The 20,118-nt window shown below is 63.7% G+C and overlaps 1 protein-coding gene and 1 long non-coding RNA gene across 5 annotated transcripts in view; both read right to left on the bottom strand.

Moving 5' to 3' along the window:
• KCNN3 (potassium calcium-activated channel subfamily N member 3) overlaps positions 1-11,680 on the bottom strand; it is a 124,496-nt gene extending 112,816 nt beyond the window's left edge. For 3 of the 4 annotated variants that reach the window (XR_007148130.1, XR_007148129.1, XM_047840447.1), the window contains exons 1-2: positions 11,559-11,680; positions 9,761-10,860 (exon numbers count right to left, since the gene is read on the bottom strand). Coding sequence is in view for 2 of the 4 variants with exons in the window: in XM_047840447.1 (XP_047696403.1) it covers positions 9,761-10,860; positions 11,559-11,625 (1,167 nt within the window). In the remaining 2 variants the exon portion in view is untranslated. Of the gene's footprint in view, positions 1-9,760; positions 10,938-11,558 lie in introns of those variants that run through there. The other variant, XM_047840448.1, reaches the window with a different exon arrangement.
• Positions 11,681-13,352: 1,672 nt separating this feature from the next.
• On the bottom strand, positions 13,353-17,698 carry LOC125155413 (uncharacterized). The gene is made up of 4 exons (XR_007148205.1): positions 16,955-17,698; positions 15,413-15,469; positions 14,937-15,275; positions 13,353-13,985 (listed from the first exon to the last, which is right to left on the bottom strand). It is a non-coding gene; the product is annotated as an uncharacterized LOC125155413 (long non-coding RNA).
• Between the last annotated feature and the right edge of the window lie 2,420 nt (positions 17,699-20,118).

Genomic DNA, 20,118 nt, shown 5'->3' with positions numbered 1-20,118 from the left:
GAGGTTCCAGAGGCTGACCACCCCCCCTCCCCCGCACGGACACAGAGCCAGGAAGCCCAAGAGAGGGGACGGGAACGCGGGGAAAGAACACACTGTCCCCCTGGGGGACCTCGGCCCCAGAGCCCAGCCTGCCCTGCCAGCCTCCCGGGGCTCCTGGAAAGTGAACAAATCCCTGCTCCCAAACCCAAGGCACTCCCCCTCCCCGGAGCTCCAATCACCCACGGGAGGGACTGGGCCGGAGGCGGGGGGGCGAGGCTGGCGGGGTGGACGCTTCCAGGAGCAGCACTTTGGCTTGAGAGGGCCAGGCCACGAGGTGGCCACACAGGGGGTGGGCTTGGAGGGTACTCGTGGGTTCAGACCACAACTCCACTCCCTCCTGGCTGCGAGGCCCCGGGCAAGCCTCCTGACCTCTCTGAGCCTCGGGCGGGCCATCTGTCACTCGGGGGGGCGCTGTTGTGAGGACTGAATGAGACAAGAGGCAGGAAAGCCCTGAGTCATGTCCCGGTCTGGCCTCGTCTTCACTCCTGAATAAGACTGCGTTGCTTCCCTCCTGAATAAGACTCATGTTCCTCTGAGCTGCTGGACAGGAGCCTTACAGGCGGCCCTGCCCGGCCATAAGGAGACCCTCGGGACCCAGCCTCCACCCCGGACTTGCACTCGGCTCCGGACATTCCATCCCCCCCTTGAGGCACCTGCCCCTCGCCGGCGGGCAGGGCGAACCCGGTCTGTGGGTCTGTGTCTCATGCCGAACGTCCTTCCTTCCGGCTCAGCACCGCCACACTCCGGGAGCAGTGACAACGTCTGGTCCAGCCCAGAGCAGGAGGGCAGGGAGTCACGGGACCAGCTGAGGGATCCCGTGGGATCCCGTGGCCACTGGGCTCCGGGAAGAAAAAGCAGGCCTCGGAGACCCGAGCGGGCCTAGGAGCCCCCTGGGGCCAGGTCTAAGCCATGCTGAATCGCCCACCTCCAGACTCAGCAAAAGGAATTACAGTCCCACTTTCCAGACAGAGGCCACCGATCAAGGCCACACAGCTGGACAGATCCGTGGTGGAAGGCTGAGCTGTCTCAGGAGGAGTCGGGGGAGAGCGACACATTCCAGAGGAGAGTCCCCCGTGGCTCACGCGGTGCTTACGGGCGCGGACCCCGCAGTCCTGGGAGCTGGAACAGGGCCTCACCTGGTAGCAGGTGTCCTGGGCCCCAGCCTCGCCCTGGCCTCTGGCCACGCCGAGAGGCCTCGGACAAGTCGCACAACTTCCCTGGGCCTCGCCATCGTGCGAGGAGGAGCATGGCCCCTGCTCCGCCCCCCTCACGGAGGTGGGCAGGGCCACAGCCACCCAGGCCAGCACACCTGCAGGGCAGTGGAACGTGGCTGTCCGGCATACAGGCTCCACCCCGGCCAGGTAGCCACCGGCTCCTCCGGGGCCCCCCTTCACGCCACCAACAACACGGCCACTCGGAGCCCCTCCAAAGGCAGTGGCCCGACCCAGGGTGGCGCACCCCGCCTGAGCCCTCATCTTGGAGGAAGGCGACATCTCCTCGGTCAGCGGCTCCCGGCACTGCCACGTGGGGGCCTGTTGGGGCACTGCCTGAGCAAGCCGACCCCCGACCCAGTAGAGGCCAGAAAAGAGAAAACATGGCTAAGCCCCAGTTTGTCAAAAGCAGGAACCTTCTCACAAAGGAGAACAGCTCTGCACAAAACCCTGCGAGGGTGCAGCCAAGCAGGCGCCGGCCAGGAAGGACTCTCCTGGCAGGCCACCGGGGGTGGGGGCGGGGGGGGGGGGTGTGGGCCACGAGGCCGCCGGGCCACGGGCACGCTCGCCCCACGTGCACACGGGGAACGCGAGGCTGGCAGAGTCTGAGGCGCCGGCCTCACGGTCACCCGGCAGCGAGGGGCTGCCCCAGGCCGGTCCCCGCTCCCCGTGGGCTGCCCCAGGACAGCCGCCGGCCTGCTGGGCTCCTGCATCTAAGAGTTCAAGCCGAACCAGACCACGATTCCCACGGGTGCCGCCCGCCGGCCCGGGGCCCGGGCGCTCTCCAGGGCCGACACCAGCCAGTCCAGCCCCCGGGGGAGCGACCTTTCAGGCACCTGCCCGCTTGCCTGACACAGCATCACGCCCGTCCCTTAAGGAAAATGCCCGGCAAGCGGCCTCAAAATAGCAGGTGCCAATGTGCGTGTTATTTCGCACATCACTTGCGTGTTGTTCATTTAGCACTGCCGGGGCCCCACTCAGAACGCAACTCTTGTTACCTCGCCACCAAGTAGCCCCGTGGGGGGAAACGTGCCCCACACAGGGCAGGCGCTGACCCCGGCACGACCTCCCCGACCGCCGCAGCACAGAGCCCAGAAAGCCTCAACCCACAGGCCCCACATCCCCGAATTCCCTGTCACGGGTCTCAGAGGAAAGCCCGTCATCTCGAAGTCACACGAGAAAGCCCCAGCGCTTCCTTGGTCCCCTGGCTCTGTCCCAGGCGGCCCCCTGGCTGGCCCTCTCCCTGCCGCCCCTGCTCTCAGCCTCGTTCTGCCTGGTCATCGCGTGTCCCCCTGACCTTCCTCCTGGACGCTCGGCCTCTGGCCTGACTCCATAGGCTTATTTTTGTTCCCTCTCCACCTGTCCCGTTTGCACGGCCACACCCGGTCAGCTGTGCCCGGGCCACAGCTTGCTGACTGTGAGCAGGAGAACTGGGTCCCACGAGACGAGGCCAGAAGCCCAGGCCAGGCTAGCGCTGCGGCCCCTCCTCCCGGGGAACGTCCTGCTTCCTCTCACGGCCCAGATGCGCCCGTGCAGACCCGTCTGGGAACATGACTAGGGCTTGTCGTCCAAGGGGGGGGGGGGGGGGGCATCGGTTTCATCAGAAAGGGGGCACAGGCCACACGTGCTCACCTGCTCCAGAGCCACCGGTGTGGGAGGCGACCTGCGTGCCCACGGTCCTCCGAGTGGCTGTGGGTCGGCGGGAACGCCATGTCGGCGCGGGGCTCCCCAGAGCAGCAGCGGGCACGTGTCAAGGCTGAGTACGCGCCCGGCTCTGCACCGGGTGCCGTGCTACGGGCAGGGCCGAGATTCCCTCTTGCCGTCTGAGAAGTGAGTTTCAGATCCAGGAAACTCCCTGAGGACCCCCCACCACATTCCACCAAGTCGGAACTCAAACCCAGAGCCCGAGCCCTTAACCACCACGCTGGGAGGTCGGCCGTGCCGATGCGTCACAACTCTGGGGACAGAAGTGCAGCGGGCAGGGCCCCCGCCAACTCGCCGTGAAACGGCCCCCACGCCCTTGTCCCTGGTGCAGGCATCCTGCTCCCTGCTTCCAGCCTCTAGGACGACACGTGGCCCCAGCAACCTTCCCAGGCCTCCCTGCTCCGCTCCCCTCCTGGCATCTGCACCCCTCAGCCCCGGCTCCTGAGACTCCTCGTTCCCAGAAAGGCCCCTGCCCGTGACGCTCCCATTCTGGTCTGGTTAACCCTCGAGGACCATCTGCAGGGAGCCTCCCCCAGTAGACGATGCGGTCGGCCTGGGTGGGCGGCACCTGGGTGCGGGCCTGGCCGAGGACAGAGCTGGAGGACGGTGGCCTGTGTGGTCTTAGCAGTGGAACACCACAGACGCACATTCGGTGGGGTCAGAAAGCTCTGGGACGGGGTGGGGGGTCAGCGCCAGGGCCCTGCCCTCGTTTCCAAGCCGGAGAACCAGAGGCCCGGAGAGGTGAAGGGCCCTGACGACAGTTGCACGGCGAGTCAGAAGCAAGAGGGAAGCAGACCAGCCTTTCTGTGACACCCACTGCCGCTCACAGAGCCAAACACGGCCTCACGTCGCCGAGGTAGGAAGCTGAGCCTCCAGGGTGAATGAAGAAGGCATTTCTAGAACCAGGACGGAGAAGCTTTTGGAGGTTCCCTCCCTCAAACCCCCAGCAGAGGCTTGTGGCAACTCAGCACAGGGAGACGGCAGGTGCTGGGGGGCCCTGGGCTCTGGATCTAGAACCATCCCTCCTGAGAGGGGCACCTGGCACGCCCACGCACCCCTGTGCACCCCGCTTCCCACCTGCGAACAGAGCGGCTTGTAGCGACCCCAGGGCCACGGTGGGGTCGCGAGGAGCTGAAAGCACGGAAAAACTGTGAGCAGTGGACAAGCCGAGCCCACGGTCGCCCCCAGTGGGCACCCGGGTGGCCGGTACGGAGGAAGAGGCCCCCCGAGGAAGGGCAGGGGCCAGAGCCCGGGGCTGGCGCCGGGTTTGGGGGGCGGGGAGCCTCGCGGCGAGGGCTCTCATCCTGTCTGCAACCCCCACACCCGCCCTGTCCATCATCACCCGGGGGCAGTACGGCCAGGCCTCCAGCACCGCCCCGGGGCCTGTCCACCACCTCACCCGGCACCCAGGCTGCACCTGCCCCGCTCTCCCCGCCCCTCCCCGGTACAGTTCCCTCCCTCCCAGTGTGGGGCACACGGGTCTCCGGCCTGGCCACCTAGATCTGTCTCTCTGCGGAATCATAAACAGTTTCTCCGGCAGCAGCAGGCGAGGAAAGGCCTCAACTCGGGAGTCAGATGGGCCAAGGGCCCCGGGTTCTCACCCCAGCACCGCCACCCACTGACAGCGTCCGGCCTGGGGACTTCTCTATGAGGGGACGGGACCACACCCACGCCTCCCAGCACTCCAGCCAGGACAGAGGACAGCCATCGAGGCAGAGCCTCTGCCTCCCCCTCGCCCAGCGGCCGGCACGGGGCCAGCCCCCAGCCCTCCTCCGGCACCCTTGCCTGCAGCCGAGCCCCTGGGGGGCCGGGGGGAGCCCGGGGGCGCCGCGGAACCCTGGCCTCCTCCTGGCCTCCTCCTCCAGACGTTCCTCGCAGAAGAAAAGGCCCAGAACTTCCTCCCCGCGGCTCCGGGAACAGCGTGGCCTCCCAATCCCCCCCTCGTTATTTAAAGAGGAATGACTGGTCCTTTCCCTCTCCCTTCGGGGTTTGGAAAGAGAGAGAAGGAAAACAGGTCCGAATGAAGGGCGGGCCTGCCGCTGAGCCAGCACAGAGGTGCCTCCACGCTGCCCCCTCACAACCTCACTCTCTCATACGTACTGATTTTCTCCCCCAAATGTGCTTTACAAATAACTAACTGCCACAGAACCAAAGCTCTGTCTTCTGATTTTACATTTCCATCCAGGCCGTGGCTTCTCTATGGTGGTTACTCGAATTTCCTTTCGGTTTGTGTTGCTTTACCTTCGATGTTTTGAAGTTACCTTCGCGGTCTTTGGACCGCGGCCTCGCCAGTGCCCCTCCCCGAAAGCTCTGTGAGGGGCAGGCGAGGGGGTCCCCCAGCTTTCCGATCAGCCTGCACAGCAGACACGCCCAGCGATGGACGCTGCTTGGGGGGCAGGTGGGGGGGGGCAGGCACCCCGAAGTCCCTCCCGGACAGTTAAAAACAGCGTGACGATGCCCAAGGGGAAGCAGGTACTGTTGAGTTGTCCCCTCTGGGGTTACAAACGTTTGACTCAGCCGTAGGCCGTCGCGAAGCTCATAAGGTCGCCACCACCCTGGGTGGGAGCAGGGCCTCGCTTCCACGCTCTCAGAGCGGCTCACGAGTCCTCCCTGGGCCAAGACACTCAGCGTGACCTCGGTGCAAAACAGACCCCTGGCTCCGACCCTCCCGCCTCCTGCCGCCGTGCCCTGCAGGCCGTGACGCAGGAGGGTCCGCGGAGGGCTCCGTCCCGTTCAGCAGCGCCAACACACCGGAAACCACAGGCACGGGCACCCCGAGGCCTCTGTCCGCAAACACGCCACCTACCCGCCCAATGCGGCTCCCGGGTCTGGCAGGAGGCGCGGGCCGGTCACCCTGCCGAGCCCGGCTGCCACTCTGCCCTTATGCAGACAGGGGCTCCCCGCGCAGGGACCCGCGAACCTGCTCAGTCATCCGGGCTGGAGGCCGAGGGTGGACCCCCTGACCTCTGTGAGGTCAGCAAAGACACCCCACAAGTCGGCCCGAGGGGACCCCGTTTTCTTCGCAGCGCGGACGGCCAGGAGCCCAGGCCCCCCTGGGCGTGCGGAGAGGCCTGCCTCCCCCCCCCCCCCAGGTGTTCTGAAGGAGGAAGAGTGCCGGAGCCGGGGTGGGGGGGAGGCCACGCGTGGGAGGAGACGGGCCAGGGGGACCCGTGGCCGCGGCGGCCCCCGCAGCAAGGCCAGGCAGGGGCAGCGGGCAGAGCAGCGGGGCCGGGCAGGCAGGCACCGGCGCCCCTGGCAGCGGTCAGTTCTGCCAGGGAGGTGAGCCCGGGGGCGGGTAGGGGCTGGAGGTTGGGCACACACGGGGACAGAGACGGCTGCCTTGTGGCAGCAGCATTTCCGCCCCCCGCCCCCGGTGGTCCCAGCCGACACCAGAGGTCCCTGAGAGGAGCCCCCACGGGACCGGCCAGCCGGGGCTGGGGGCTCCTCGGCTCCGAGATGGAGGGGGCCGGGCCCTGTGGTCCCGGTGCACACAGCACAGCGGGAGGTGTGCCTCAGACCGACTCTGGAGGAGCACGGAATGCCAGGGCGACCCCAAAGCATCGCTGCCTCTGTCCTGACGGGCACAGACGTGACAGACCACATCCCTGGGAGCTCTCGGCGGGACCTCTAACCCCGGCCCTGCCACGTTGTCTACGCCCTTGACATAAACCACCTATTCGTTTTTAAACCCTAGACTCTTCGTCCAGTTCAGGGATAGCCCGGAACCAGTCGGAGCCCACGAGGGCCCCCTCGGGCGCTTGTCTCTTACGGGGTGGGGGGGACTCATGGCCCCGCCCCTCCTGCCATCTGGACCCTGCTTTGGCCCACCTCCTGCCCCCCCCCTTCCTGCGTCACCTCAGGCTTGTGAGGAGGGGACCGAGGACCACTCTGGCCGACTTCTCACCTCCTCACTCTGGCTCCCTTTTGCATGAACTCTGAGCCTCAGGGCAGGGCCAGGTTCCAACTCCAGAGAGCCAGCCCCACGTGCAGATTCTCCCCCAGCAGCAAGTATCGGCCAAAGACGCAAAGGGGGGTCCGCAGCCCCGTGGAGGAAAACAGAGAGCTCCAGAAAGCTGCAGGTCTGGCACCCATCAGCCGCCTTCAGTCACTCGGGGAAGCAGCGGGGACCCCTCCGAGGGCCCGTGAGTGGGAAGCCCCCACCCGTGCACGGCTACCAGCCCGCCCGGACTACGTCCACACGGGTCAGCAAAGCCGACCGGACACCCAGAGATCTCCAGCGAGAGAGAGAGCAGCCCAGCTTTCCCAGCTGGCGACACTCCTTCCTCGCCCAAACCCACTGGCCACGGTAGAGCCTGGGGGCAGACGTGCCCTCCCTACCACCCACCCGCGATCAGAGGTGCTTCCAGCCCCTCTCAGAACTTCTCCCCGACAAGACACAACTTCTCACGCCACTGACGAGCGTTAGCTCCCAGTCTGTCAAGGGCCCAGCTGATTCTGGAGCCAGAGTTGGTGGGAAAGACCCCTCTGCCCTCATCACCACTATTAATAACAATGACATGAGGCCCCGTGTTGGAGCCTTACACTTAGCAAGTTCGCTCTCCCCACCGACAGCTGGGGGACCGGCTCGCAGAAGTTACATGGCTTGTCCGAGACCACAGCTCTGGAAGCGACCGAGCTGGGATTCAACCTTCACTCTGATTCCCTAAAACGATCCTGTTTGTGTCTGGGACGAGAGGGGTACCCGCCTTCCTCCTCCTGGGTCCACGAGCCCTGACACGGGAGACCCCAGGAAATGCTGCTTCCTGAATGACTCCATGCACAGACGGCAGACAGGAAGCCTGGCAGGCAGGGGAGCGGGTTAAAGGGAGCCTTGTTTCTACAGCCAGGGCTGTCCCAGGGGCACACAAGGCAGCCACCTCACCAGCTGGGCCCAGCAGGACCTTCCTGGTCATAACCTCTCGTGCCGCCTTGAGCGCCAGCGGTTTAGAAGCGGGGGACACCCAGCCCGTTGGCCCCCTGACCCTTGCTCCACACCAGACCCCGCTTCCTCCGGCTCTGGGTGAGGCCCTCTCCCTGCCCTGGCCCCTCTCCTGCCAGTGGAAACCCTCCTGTGACATGAAGACCACGCGCACAGACCTGCCCCAAGCCAGGTCCTCCGAAGAGCTCCGACCCCCGGGGGCACTGGGGTGCTGGTCTCTCCCCTTCCCCCCACCTCCTAGTCCCGGGGCCTTCATCATTCTCCCCCAGTGACGGCTCCTGGTCCCCACGGGTGGCTGGAAGGAGCCAGAGCCCTGCCGAGGGGGACAGCCCCCCCCCAGCGCCCTCCCCCCCCCCCCCCAGGCGGCCCTGAGAGCTGCAGCCTTCGGGCATGACTAAGTGAGCTGTTACTGCCGGGAACCCCACTCACTTCTGCTCTCTGAGGGGCTCAAACCCCGTGCTACGGACATGCAGCCAGCTGGGGCGGCCCCCTCTGAGCAGCTGGGGCCCTGGGGGACCCTCTGCACAGAAGGAAGTCTAGGTCCTGGCTACTCAGGTGGCTTGACGGCTCTGCCCGTGCCCTGCTGGAGAGAGAGGCTGGGGACAGGGAAATCCGATCAGCACCTCCTAGGTTTTTGCGGCTGGATCTCAACAAGGAATGTGACAGCCCCACAGCAGCTGGGCCCAGCCTGAAACAGGCTCTATTTGAAACCTCCAACAGCTGAACCCCTCCCAGCCACCCCCTGCCCGAAATGACAAATAGGAAGAGAAATCCAAGGGACAGGCCAGCACGCACACATGCACTCACACACCCTCCTCCCCAACAACAAATCGGGGGTGAGGGGTAGAGTGGGAAGAAATCCGCTTGTCCAATGAGTGCCCGGGTCCCCCGAGCCCTCCAGCCCGCAGCACGAGGGCCCCCAGCAGGCCGAGCGTGGCAGGAACCCACCTGCCGGGAATCACCACCCCCCCCCCCCCCCGCCCCCGCCAAAGGCCGTGATCTCCGAGCCTGAGGCTGAAGCCCAGCCACCAGCCGCCCCGGCTGCGCACACGCTCCACCTGACTGATCCGGGAGCCCTGTCAGCCCATCTGAGGCAGAGGTGCTCCCCGGGGCTCAGGCCACGGCGGCACCCACCTGCTCTGCTGGGGACACCTGTAGCCATTTTCGTCAGGCGGCAGCAGCTTTATTCGGAGTGCTCTCTCCCGAGGGAAAGGACCGCGGGTTCCCTCCGCCCCTGTTTTCACCCGTGCCCCCCCCCCCCCCGGGAGACTCGGGTCACGGGTGCGTTTCTATTTTGCCCAAAGTCTGTCGGGGACGAGGAGGAAAAGAGAAACTTGGGAAGAGGGGGAGAAGCCGCAGAGAAGGGACAGGCATGGAGTCCCCACCCCCCACCCAGACATTTATTTCTCTTCCATCCTCGGGAAAATGGAGTGGAGCAGGGCGGGAGCGGAGGGGGAGTCGCGGGGACTGGCAGGCACATCAAGGCAGAGTGTAATTAATTGGTGCGTGAAGCCGCTGGGCTCCGCTTTGGTTCTCGTGAGCCAGGAGGAAAACGGTTTCTCAGAAGGGACTCTTTCGACCTCCCCGGCACAGAGTCTGCAACAGACACAGTGCACGGGGGCTGCTCCCCCCAGAAGGCGAGGAATGAATTCTCCCGGGGTTGGGAAAGCAAGCCAAGTTCGAGCGCTCCATCTAATTGAGCAAACGCCTCTCCCCACCACCGCCCTCCATCAATCTTCTCTCCCTTTCCTCTCCATCCACCTCTCTCTCTCTCTCTCTCTCTCTCTCTCTCTCTCTCTCCCCTCTCTCTCTGTTGCTACCTACATATTCCTTTTGTTCAAGGTATAAAGAGAAGCTGCAGCCCTACCTTTGAGTACAAACCCCAAGAGAGCTCGGTCTCTATCACCATGACAACAATTCCAAACATCCCAAAAATCAGAGCATAGTCACTGAGACGCTTCCTCTTTTCGAACAGGGCCCTCCTGTGTCCCAGCTTATAGCCAATGTTTTGGTTTTTCCGTTTGTTGGCTTTGGGGAAGGTGGCGCTGCCGGCGGCGGTGGCCGGGCCGGGGCCGGGGCCGGGGCCGGCGTGCTGGTGGTTGTGGGTGGCGTTGGGGGGGTGGAGCAGGGTCTGGTGGGTATGGTTGTCCTCCCGGGAGGAGATGATGATCTCGGGGGGGTTGCTGGGGCTGAAGAGCTGGAGGGGCTGGCCTTCCGGCTCGGCCTCGATGAGGTTCCTCCGGGAGGCGCTCAGCCGGCTCAGGGGCTTCATGACCCCCCCGCTGTACTTGCAGGAGCTCATGGCGATCTCCGTGAAGGGGTTGCTGTCCCGCCGGTGCGCCAGGGGGCTGGCCTGCCGGTGCCGGCCGCCGCCAGCGGGCCCACTTGTGGCTGTGGAGCTTGGAGAGTGGCCGAGCAAGTGGTCATTGAGATTGAACTGGCTGCCTTGCCTGGAGGAGGGGCGGAGGGCAGCGGTGGAGTTGGCCGAAGGGGGGCCCCTGAGCGTCGTGGGTGAGGAGTGCGGCAGGCCGGGCTGGACGGGCTGGCTCTGGACCTGGGCGAGCAGAGACAGGGGACGCGCTGGCTGCTGCTGGGGCTGCTGCGGAGGCTGCAGCAGGGGTCCCGGGGGCTGCTGGGGGGCTGCTGGGGGCGGCGGCGGCGGCGGCGGCGGCTGCTGCTCATCCCCGGACGACGGGCAGGGACCCTTGGGGTCTTCATCCAGGTCCCCCACCCCCGAGTCATGGAAGTGCCCAGAAGTGTCCATCTTGGGGCCTGGCTGGATTCCCTGCGGCACAACCCCCCACCCCAAAGCCACCCTCGCTCCAAAGATGTCCTCAGAGGCAGCCGGGCATCCAAGCCCCCAGCAGGTGTCCTGGCCCCGTCTTCGTTCTCTGGCTCCGGTTCTCTGGGGCTGCCCAGGGTCCAGACGTCGCCACTCAGGGGTGCATGGCCCTGGGCAGGAGGGGCCTGGGGCAAGAAGAAGCGGGGAAGGAACTCCGTCTCAGGAGGCGGCCCTCTGGGAGCGCGCACGGCCAGGCTCAGCCTCGCTCCTCGCGGGCTCAACAGCTCTGCTCTCCCCTCCCGCGGCCAGCGCTCCGCTGCAGGCCCAGCCCACTTGGTGGCAGCGGGGCTCATTGGCTCGGCTCGGGGCGCCGCCGCCTCCTGACTCCGCCCCCGCGCGGGCTCCTCCCCGGGGGAGGGGCCCGCCGCCCCCCACCCCCCCCCACCCCCCACCCCCCCCCCCCACCCCCCACCCCCCCCCACCCCCCGGCCCGGGCCGCGCGGCGAGGGCTGGGAGCTGTAGTTTCCGCCGCCCCTCCCACCCCCCACCCCACCCCCCCCACCCCGGGCCGGCCCTCTCGGCTGCGACAGGTGTGGCACAAGCCCGCGAGGCGACGGGGACGTGCGCGCGCGCGGCGCGCTGGGGAGGAGGAGCGGGGCCTCGCAAGGAGGGGGCTGCGCACCCTGACGCGGGGGTGGGGCGGGCAGGCCGCCGGTCGTTACCCGCCAGGGTCGACCGCAGGTCGACCCCAGACGCCGGGGACGTGGGCCTGGTGTCCCCAGTTCACAGCCTGATGCTCCGAGACGTTGAGCTACAGCTCCAGGGGTCACAGAGCAGACGGGCCCCCCCCCTCCGTCTCCCGACCCCAGGTGGGTAAGCTCACCTACTGAACGCCGGCAGTAAGCGTGCAGGCGCCTCTTTGTTACTTCCACCCCCCACTTCAACCCCATGCAAATGATGTCATCATTCTCCTTTTACAGATGAAAACTGAGGAACAGATCACACAAGCACAGGTAAGTAAATTGCCAGATGTCACCGGGCCGGTGGAGGGTGCTGGGATTTGAACCCAGGTCGGTGGGACCCACAGCTGCTATCCCGTCTGCCCGGACGCCTTTCCACTGTGCTGCTCAGGGCAAAGCGGGGCCTCCATGAAGTAAGTGGCCCGCGTGCTGGGAAGGAACCAGAGAAGGCTTGCAGGAAAACTGGCCTTCCCACAGCAGGGCGTGTGAAACAGAGCAGCTCCCGGGCGCTGCGGCGTCACCACAGCGTCTGGCAGGAAGACTGAACACCCCCCCCCATCCCCACCCCCCCACCCGCCGTGGCCACTCCCCCACCTGATCTGCCCTGTGGGGCCCGGAGAGTCAGAGCTGGGAACAGCTGCCCGCTTCCCAGGTTCAGAGCCATCATCAAGTATTTATTAAGCTCCCACTGTGTGCAAAGGGAGTTCCAAAGAGATGGGAGCAGAGCAGAATTCATTTCCTCTTCTAACCGCAGCTGATTTAGGGATCAGTGAGGAAGGGGAGGTGACGGGATCCCCGGGCACAGCCGGGGTTTCAGAGGGAGAAATGATTTTTCTGTCCAGGAAGGGGAAGGGCAGGAGAGCCATACACCCCGGTATGTGCACACATGTGTGTACATAGGTGAGCGAGCACTGGCCCACAAGCATGCTCGTGTGCACACACACACAGTGGGTTTCTAAAGCAGCTCTCTTGAATGCCGAGCTGCAAGTGGACAGAGCTCCCAACAAACGGGCCAGAGAGCCCTCTGCGTGCCAGCCTCACCTCTGCAATCCCTGTTGGCTGCGATTAAGAGCTAAATATTACTTGTAATCTAAGCCACAACCCCAGAAACCCGAGTACGGCTGCACACGATAATCCCGATGGTTGTTGTTATCACCAGCAACGTGGTCGTTCCCCCTGCACCCCCACCCCGCCGGCACCAGCCGTAGCGCCGGGGTCAGACCCGCGCCTGGCGCCTCCCGTGCCTGCCCATGGCCGTGCAGGCCCTCCAGAGCCCACCCGCCCTCCGCATGCCCTGCCCTGCCCTCCCTCCCCTTCCCCTCTGTCTTCTTGCTCTTCTCCCCCCCACCCCATCCCCACACAAAGCACCTGTTAGGCCTAATGATTTCCTAGTAAATTGGTTGTTAGGAGCAGAACGTGCCGTTAGCCTCGGCTCTCACTGCCAGATACAGCATCTGGGCTGTGAGAGTCATTTTTCAGGGCCAGGCTCCGGGGCATTTCTGTGCCCCCTCCGGCACCGTGGCCTGCCTCCCGCTTCAGCTGACCCTTCTGGGCCAGCCTCCCGCCTCCCATTCTCCCGGCTGTGCCCCCTGGATCCAGACAAGGACTGTGAGACTAGGTCCTGCCGTCACGGACGGCGCGGGGGGACCAAACTGTGCCAGAGCCGAAGGTCCACTGCAGATTCTTCTGGAAATGGCTGGAGCTGGACAGCGGAGCCACGGAATCGGCTCCTCTGCGCGGCCGCCCTGTTGGAGTGGGGAGAGCGCAGAGCCCGGGCTTTAGTGGCCAAGAGCCCAGGCTGGAGTCCCCTCTGCCACACGGTGGCCGCGCGACCACAGGCAGCTAACTACCTTCTGATGTTCAGCTTCCCCCTCGAAAAAACAAGATAAAAGTAGGGTCCCCGCCTCTCGGGGTTGGGGGGAGGGACAGATGCGAGCGGGTATTCGCGGGCCAGCCCACCGGACCACACTGGGAGCTGCTCAGCCCGGCCCGGATGGCATCAGCTCCCCCACCCTGGCCTGCCGCCTCGCCTGCCCTCCGCTGCTGCTGTGGCCGAAGCCCCCCTGCTGGGAAGCCCCAGCCCGTCCCCCAGCCCCCAGCCACACCCGGGTCCTCAGAACAACCGGTGACTTGGAGCCATCATTCACTTTACAGAGGAGGAAACTGAGGCAGCAGGCGGGTTTTAAAATTCGCCCGCAGTTACTAACGGGGACCTAGTGGCATGGCCAGAATCCAATCCAACCCCAAAGCCCCGGCACTTTCCACGTGTCCCGAAATCCACACCAGTAGGGCTCGGTCTTCTTGGTATTTATTAAACTAAACGTTATCACAGGCAGCCCTCAGGAGCTTATGGTCTCACCACAGAGGCTATACTTTCGTGGATGAAAAGGAGCCGCGACCGAGATCCCAAGTGTGGTATAGACGGTACGGCTCATTGAAGGCGGAGGTAGCACACTGAGGCTTCGCGGGGGTGGTGGCGCTTGAGCCACAGGATGGGCTCTTCCTTCGGGCGAATCGGCCTCTTCAGTCTCCAGGCGCCTCAGAGACGCCTCGGGCTCGGTCCCAGCCCCCTGCAAGAAAGTAAATATCGCAAGAAAGCAAGCCAATGAATTTTCTGGCTTCCCCCTGCACATAAAAGTTATGTTCCCTCGGGGCGCCCGGGGGGCTCAGTCGGTTAGGCGTCCGACTCTCGATTTCAGCTCAGGTCATGATCTCCTGAGTTTGTGAGTCCGGACTCCACGTCAGGCTCTGTGCTGTCAGCACGGAGCCTGCTTGGGATGCTCTGTCCTGCACACTCGCTCTCTCCATCTCTCTCTCTATATCAAAAATAAATAAACTTTATTTTTAAAAAGTTATGTTTACACTACACTATAGTTTACTAAGTATGCAATAGCATTATGTCTACAAAAACCAACATATATACCTTAATTTAAAAATACCTTATCGCGGGGCACCTGGCTGAGTCCGTCAGGGGGCATGTGACTCTCGATCTCGGGGTTGTGAGTTCGAGCCCCATGCTGGGTATAGAGATTACTGGAAATCTTTTTGAAAAAGGCTTGATCGCTAAAAACTGCTAACCATCATCTGAACTTTCAACAAGTCGTACTCGCTGATGACAGATCACCATAACAAATGTAATAATGAAAAAGTTTGAAACGTTGCAAAAATTACCAAAAGAGGACACAGAGACACAGAGGGAGCAAACGCTGTTACGAAAGTGACACCGATAGACTTGCTCGACCCAGGGTTGCCACAAACCTTCCCTTTGCAAAGTAAAAACATGGAGTATCTGCAAAGCTCAATAAAGCAAGGGACCATAGACAGAGGGGCACCTGTTTAGAGACGAAGGCCAGCGGGTGCGGTGGGGCTTCTGGGCTCAGGGGAAGCGAGTGAGGCTGCACTCACCAAGCCCGGGAAGGAAGAGACGGCCTTTGGCCACCAGCCCCACACCAAGCTGCCCCTTGCCCCCACCTCCTCTCCACTCGCGCCCCACCGCCTCCCTCCTTAAGCCCCAATAATACCCGCTTCCAGGTCCTCCGACAAGCCATGCTTCCTTCTGCCTGGCATGCCCTTCCGTCCTCTTCATCTAACAGGTTTCTTTTCGCCCTTCAAGAGATGACTCACAGGTCTTCCTTCTAGAAAGCCTCCCCTGAGCTCCCCAAATCCAGATCAGGGGCCCTTCTTCTGTACTTTCACGCCCTGTGCTCTGTCCCCGTCTTTATCAAGCAGTGTGGCTGTTGCCTGTTTGTGTGTCCTTTTCCCCCTCGACTGTGACCTTCTTGAGGATAGAAATGGTGTCTTGTCCATCACTGTATCTGCAGATCTTGCCCATAGTAGATGTTTCATAAAGGTGAACTGAACTGAAATTAAAATCCAGGAGAGGTCATTCAGAAGCCAACAAGAGGACGTTGTTGTATTTTCCACAACAAATAACCACCACGATTTCCCCGTCAGTAGAATGAGTGACGTAGAAGAGATGATACCTAAGATCACTGACCTTAAAGTCCCATAATCCGTGGTCTGTGGAAACTGTTACTGCCAAAGGTACAACTGTCTGAAAATGGGGTTAAGGAAAGTAATGAATTGTGGCTTGTATGGCTGTCTTTCCCACTAGACTGTGAACTCAATGAGCACAGAGAAGGGGCCTGATTTTTTTCTGTATCCCCAGAGCTAAGCAAGGATATACTCAATAAAGGTTTATTGGATGGATGGATGGATGAGGGGTGGGTGGATGGATGGGATAGACGGATGGAATTTAGATATAGGATAAATAATAATGAGTTTTTAGAAAATCCCATGAGGAGTGCTTGGGTGGCTCAGTTGCTTGAGCATCTGACTAGATTTTGGCTCAGGTCATGATCTCACAGTTTGTGATTGAGCCCTGCGTCAGGCTCTACACTGTGTGGAGCCTGCTTGGCATTCTCTCTCCCTCTGTCTGTCTCTCTCTCCCCCCCCCCCAAATAAATAAATACACATTAGAGAGAGAGAGAGAAATAAAATAACAAGACTTGGCATTTAAGGGATACCCTTAACCTTCCAAGGAGAGACAGTATCAGAAAGTCAACCACACCCTCCCTCAGACCCTGGATGGTTGGGGCATCAGACCAAACAGCTTACTAGCCCATCCAGGTGCAGTCATTACCATGTTCTTATCTAGAAGCCTTGTTATTTTAATAGTAAAAGCAACTCCAGGGTCTGAACAGCACTCGCACATGAAATACTCCATCCCGGGGCACCTGGGTGGCTCAGTGGGTTAAGCGTCCGACTTCGGCTCAGGTCACGATCTCACGGTCCGTGGGTTCGAGCCCCGCATCAGGCTCTGGGCTGACTGCTCAGAGCCTGGAGCCTGTTTCCGATTCTGTGTCTCCCTCTCTCTCTGCCCCTCCCCCGTTCATACTCTGTCTCTCTCTGTCCCAAAAATAAATAAACATTGAAAAAAAAAATTTGAAATACTCCATCCCACCTCCCAGCAGCCCCGAAAGGCAGGCCAGGAAGGCTCTAGTGCCCATCCTTTATGCTCTCGCTCTGTAAACTAATAGAAAGGCTTAAGTGATTCACTTGGGTCACCAGTTAGTCGTGGATTTGGGCCTGGATCCCTCTGACCCTAGACTCCCGCTCTTTCCCACTCGTGCGGCTGGGAACACCTCCCCCACCCCACTCCGTATCCCGTCCTACTGGAATTTAAGGAGAGCTCAAAGCCGTCCCAGACCTCCCCTCCTCTGCCCCTTCCCCCAGCGTGACATCGTCCCCTCCTGAATTCCCTCAGCACCTTCCTTGTGTCTTTCTGGGGACGCGTTCACCTCACGCCTGGTGCTGTAGCTATCTCTGTGCGTGTCTTTTCTCTGTGTGTAATTCACACCACAAGCCCCTTGGCGACAGGAGCTTATGGTGTACATCGTAAGGCACGCACACAACCCTGCACCTCCCCCAACCCCCCCTCCCCACGTGCACTCAGACCTGCACGGAAGCAGGGAGCGAGCGGGTCTGCAGACACGGGAGTTCAGGGCACTTTGGCCCCGGACACGTTGCTTGCCCTTACCTGCCACTGGCCATAGGAGGCACTGACCGGTGAGCGAAGTTCTCCTGAGTCCCCGAATGACCAGATGCCTGGGCGGGGGGCTCACAACTAAAACCCGCCCAGCCTTTTCCAGGCCTCAACAGAGAACGGGTAAGGCAAGGCCATGGCACCCCCCACCAGCAACTCCCGGCCACCCGTGGGTGCTGGCCCCTCAGCACCACACTGCCCCCTCCAGCCTCCTGCTTTGCCGGAGAAAAACTGAAACCTCGCCCGGGGTCGCTCTGATGGGGACACCCGGCGCAAGGAGCCACGCCCTGGGGCATTTACTTGGAGCCGGGCTCCCGCTCCGGTGTTTTCAACGAGCCAATGGGGTAAGATTAGCGTCCCATTCTGCAGACGAGGAAACGGAGCTCCGGTGCCGAGAAGGTGGCCGGCTCACTCTTGTTCTCAGGAGGCAAGACGGCCGCTCGAAGCCAGAAGGTCTGCCCACTCACCGGCCACCCCCTGCATGCAGCCACCGCCGCCTCCTGAGAGGCGCCGCCGGGAAAACGGGCCTCCTGCTCCAGCTTCTCCGTGAACCTACGTCGGACAAAAGGAGCGGGAAGGTGGGGGCCTGTGGGGCTGACGGGGCTCCTGCGGGTCCGGGCGAGGCCTGAGGATGGTGTGGAGCCGCAGGGAATCCCCGGGGGCTCGGCCCGTCCGGCTCAGAGCCACCACGGTCCCGCCCGCGGCACACCAGCAGGTGCCCCGCCCTGAGCGCACAGACCCGGCCCGTCCGTGCCTCCCTGCACAACTGCTTGTGAACATCAGACACGGTTAAATGCGTCTGCGGCAGCTTTGGTGGGAAAACTGGTGCGTCCGGCCAGATGAGTCAGTCCGGATGCCGCGTCTATTTACTTGAGGGGTCAAGGCTCAGAGCAAAGGTGCGGACACCGTGTCTGGAGAGAGGGCATGAGAACTGGGGAGAGAGAGCACTCTGTCGCCGTGCTGTGGCCGAGGGAAGGCCCCTGCACATCCCTGCTTGGCCAGGGCACGGCTCTCAGCCTCGTCCCCAGAGCCTGTCTGCCCAGGACTGACAGGGACCGTCCTGGGTCACAGGGGTGTGTCCGCTCGGGCCCCACGCTGTAGTAGCATGGGTGAGGGCACCCTTGCCCCTGCAGAGATTCAGCCTCCTGGGGGCAGGGTTTCTGTCTGCTTCGTTCCCCGGGGGCCTCCCCAGTGCCTACAACAGTGCCTGGCACAGGGCGTGCTCCTGGCCCCAGTCCTAAGGGCTCAGAGAAAGCTAGCACCTCCAGCAGTGTCACAGGCCCAGAACAGGCACCCGAGCTGCCCCGGGGAGGGCCAAGGCCCCTGGTGCTGAGGGACGCAGTGGGCCCGTCGCCGACACCCTCGCTGGACCACCCTGCTGAGTTAGGGGATCCACCTCTCCCAGGGGACCGGCCGGCACCTGAGGCCTGAGCCCTGGATGCCAGCTGTTGCTGTTGGCCGCTCCCCAGACCCCAGCTGGCCGGTGGCAACTAAAGCGGGGAGGGCCCGGGGGTTCGCGGCCCAGCTCCAGCCCGGGACTGAGGCCCAGCGGGCTGGTGCTCACCAACCTGCCCCCGCCCCTCCGCTCACGCGGCCTGCCCCGGTTTGTGGGGAGTGTGGCACCCTCTGCTGGTGGCAGGTGCGCACAGCTCTGCACTCCCTGCTCCCGGGAGGCGCGCGGGGAGATCCCAGGCAGAACGCCCCCCCCTCCGCCCGCCAACCACCTGCCTCCTTCCGTGGAGGCCCAGGGGTGCGTCTGGGGCCGGGATGCACCCTCGTGAACATTTCGCAGAGGTAGCTCCTCCTGGCAGGTTCCTTGACTTTTCCCCCCTTCGGGGAAGAATTACCCCTGCTGCCACCCTCGGTGATGCAGGAAGAGAGGGCGCAGGGGCCACGAGCAGCCTCCAGGCCCCGCCCTCTCAGCACGGACGGCCTCCCTCTCCCAGATGGGAGGTTGCCTAGGCCCACAAGTGAGGTGAGGACAAGGGACAGAGCCAGGGTCCCCTCAAGGGTCCTCTCCTCGCTCGATTGATTGCTGCACGGCCCTGGCACGCCACCCTGGCCCTACCTGCCGGCTCCCCCCTACCCCTACCCGCCCCCCCCCCCGCCGCACCTCTCCCCACCCCTCCCCACTGGCTCCCCCCTCCCCGCCAGCTCTGCCCTCCCCGCCAACTCCCCCCTGCCCCCCTGCACCTCTCCCCACCCCTCCCCGCCAGCTCTGCCCCCCCCCCCGCCCGCCAACTCCCCCCTTCCCCCGCCCCCCGCACCTCTCCGCACCCCTTCCCACTGGCTCCCCCCTCCTCCCCCTCCCCCCAAGCTCCTCCTCCCCCTCCACCCTCTACCAGCTCCCCCCTCCCCCCCGCACCCCTCCCCCCGGCTCCCCCCTCCCTTCCTGCGCCCCTTCCCACCCCTCCCCGCCAGCTCTGCCCTCCCTGCCAGCTCCGCCCTCCCCCTCCCGCGCCCCTCCCCTCCCCCCCGCGCCCCTCCCCACCCCTCCCCACCAGCTCCCCACCCCTGCCCCCTGCCCTCCAAGTCCAGGCCCCCGGCTGCAGCCCGGCCTCGGTGCCCAGCACTTTGATATGAATAACGCAGAAGGGCAGGCATCTGGCTCACTTCCCTGCTTTGCCCCCTTCCCTCCTGGTACAGTGGCAGCTGGAGGGTTGCTATGGACACTGTCCCTCCTCAGTGACAATCCGCAGCCGCCCTCCCTGCTGGAGTCCCCGAGCCGCCGCCCCGACCGCCAAGCCTGCAGCAGCGGGAGGCCTCGCGGAAGCGCCGCAGGGGGAGCAGGATCAGATGGGCTGAGGGGAAGCTGGGAGGCGAGATGGAAACTGCACGAAATTGGAAGCAACAAGCTGGACCTGTGCAGGGAGACTGGCAAGCCGCAGTCGGCTTAGCCAGCGTCGGAAAGGCAGTGGTGTCTTGACAGGCTTCCATCGAAACGGACATCAATCATTCGGACAGCATCTCTGGGGCAGGTGCAGGGAGGGGGGTGCAGAGGCCCCGCAATGGAGTGCGTGAATGGTGGGCGGGGTGGACGGGGCGTGGACGGCCCGACGGAGTGGGCGGGGCGTGGACAGGGGCGTGGACAGGAGCAGGGATGGGCCAGGGCGCAGACGGTGGGCAGTGTGCCTGAGGGGGCAGCGGGAAAGACGGTG

This window comes from Prionailurus viverrinus, chromosome F1, assembly GCF_022837055.1.
Source record: "Prionailurus viverrinus isolate Anna chromosome F1, UM_Priviv_1.0, whole genome shotgun sequence".
Classification (NCBI taxonomy): Eukaryota; Metazoa; Chordata; class Mammalia; order Carnivora; family Felidae; genus Prionailurus; species Prionailurus viverrinus.
The sequence above is the reverse complement of the archived record's forward strand: the minus strand, read 5'-3'. Positions and strand labels throughout refer to the sequence as shown.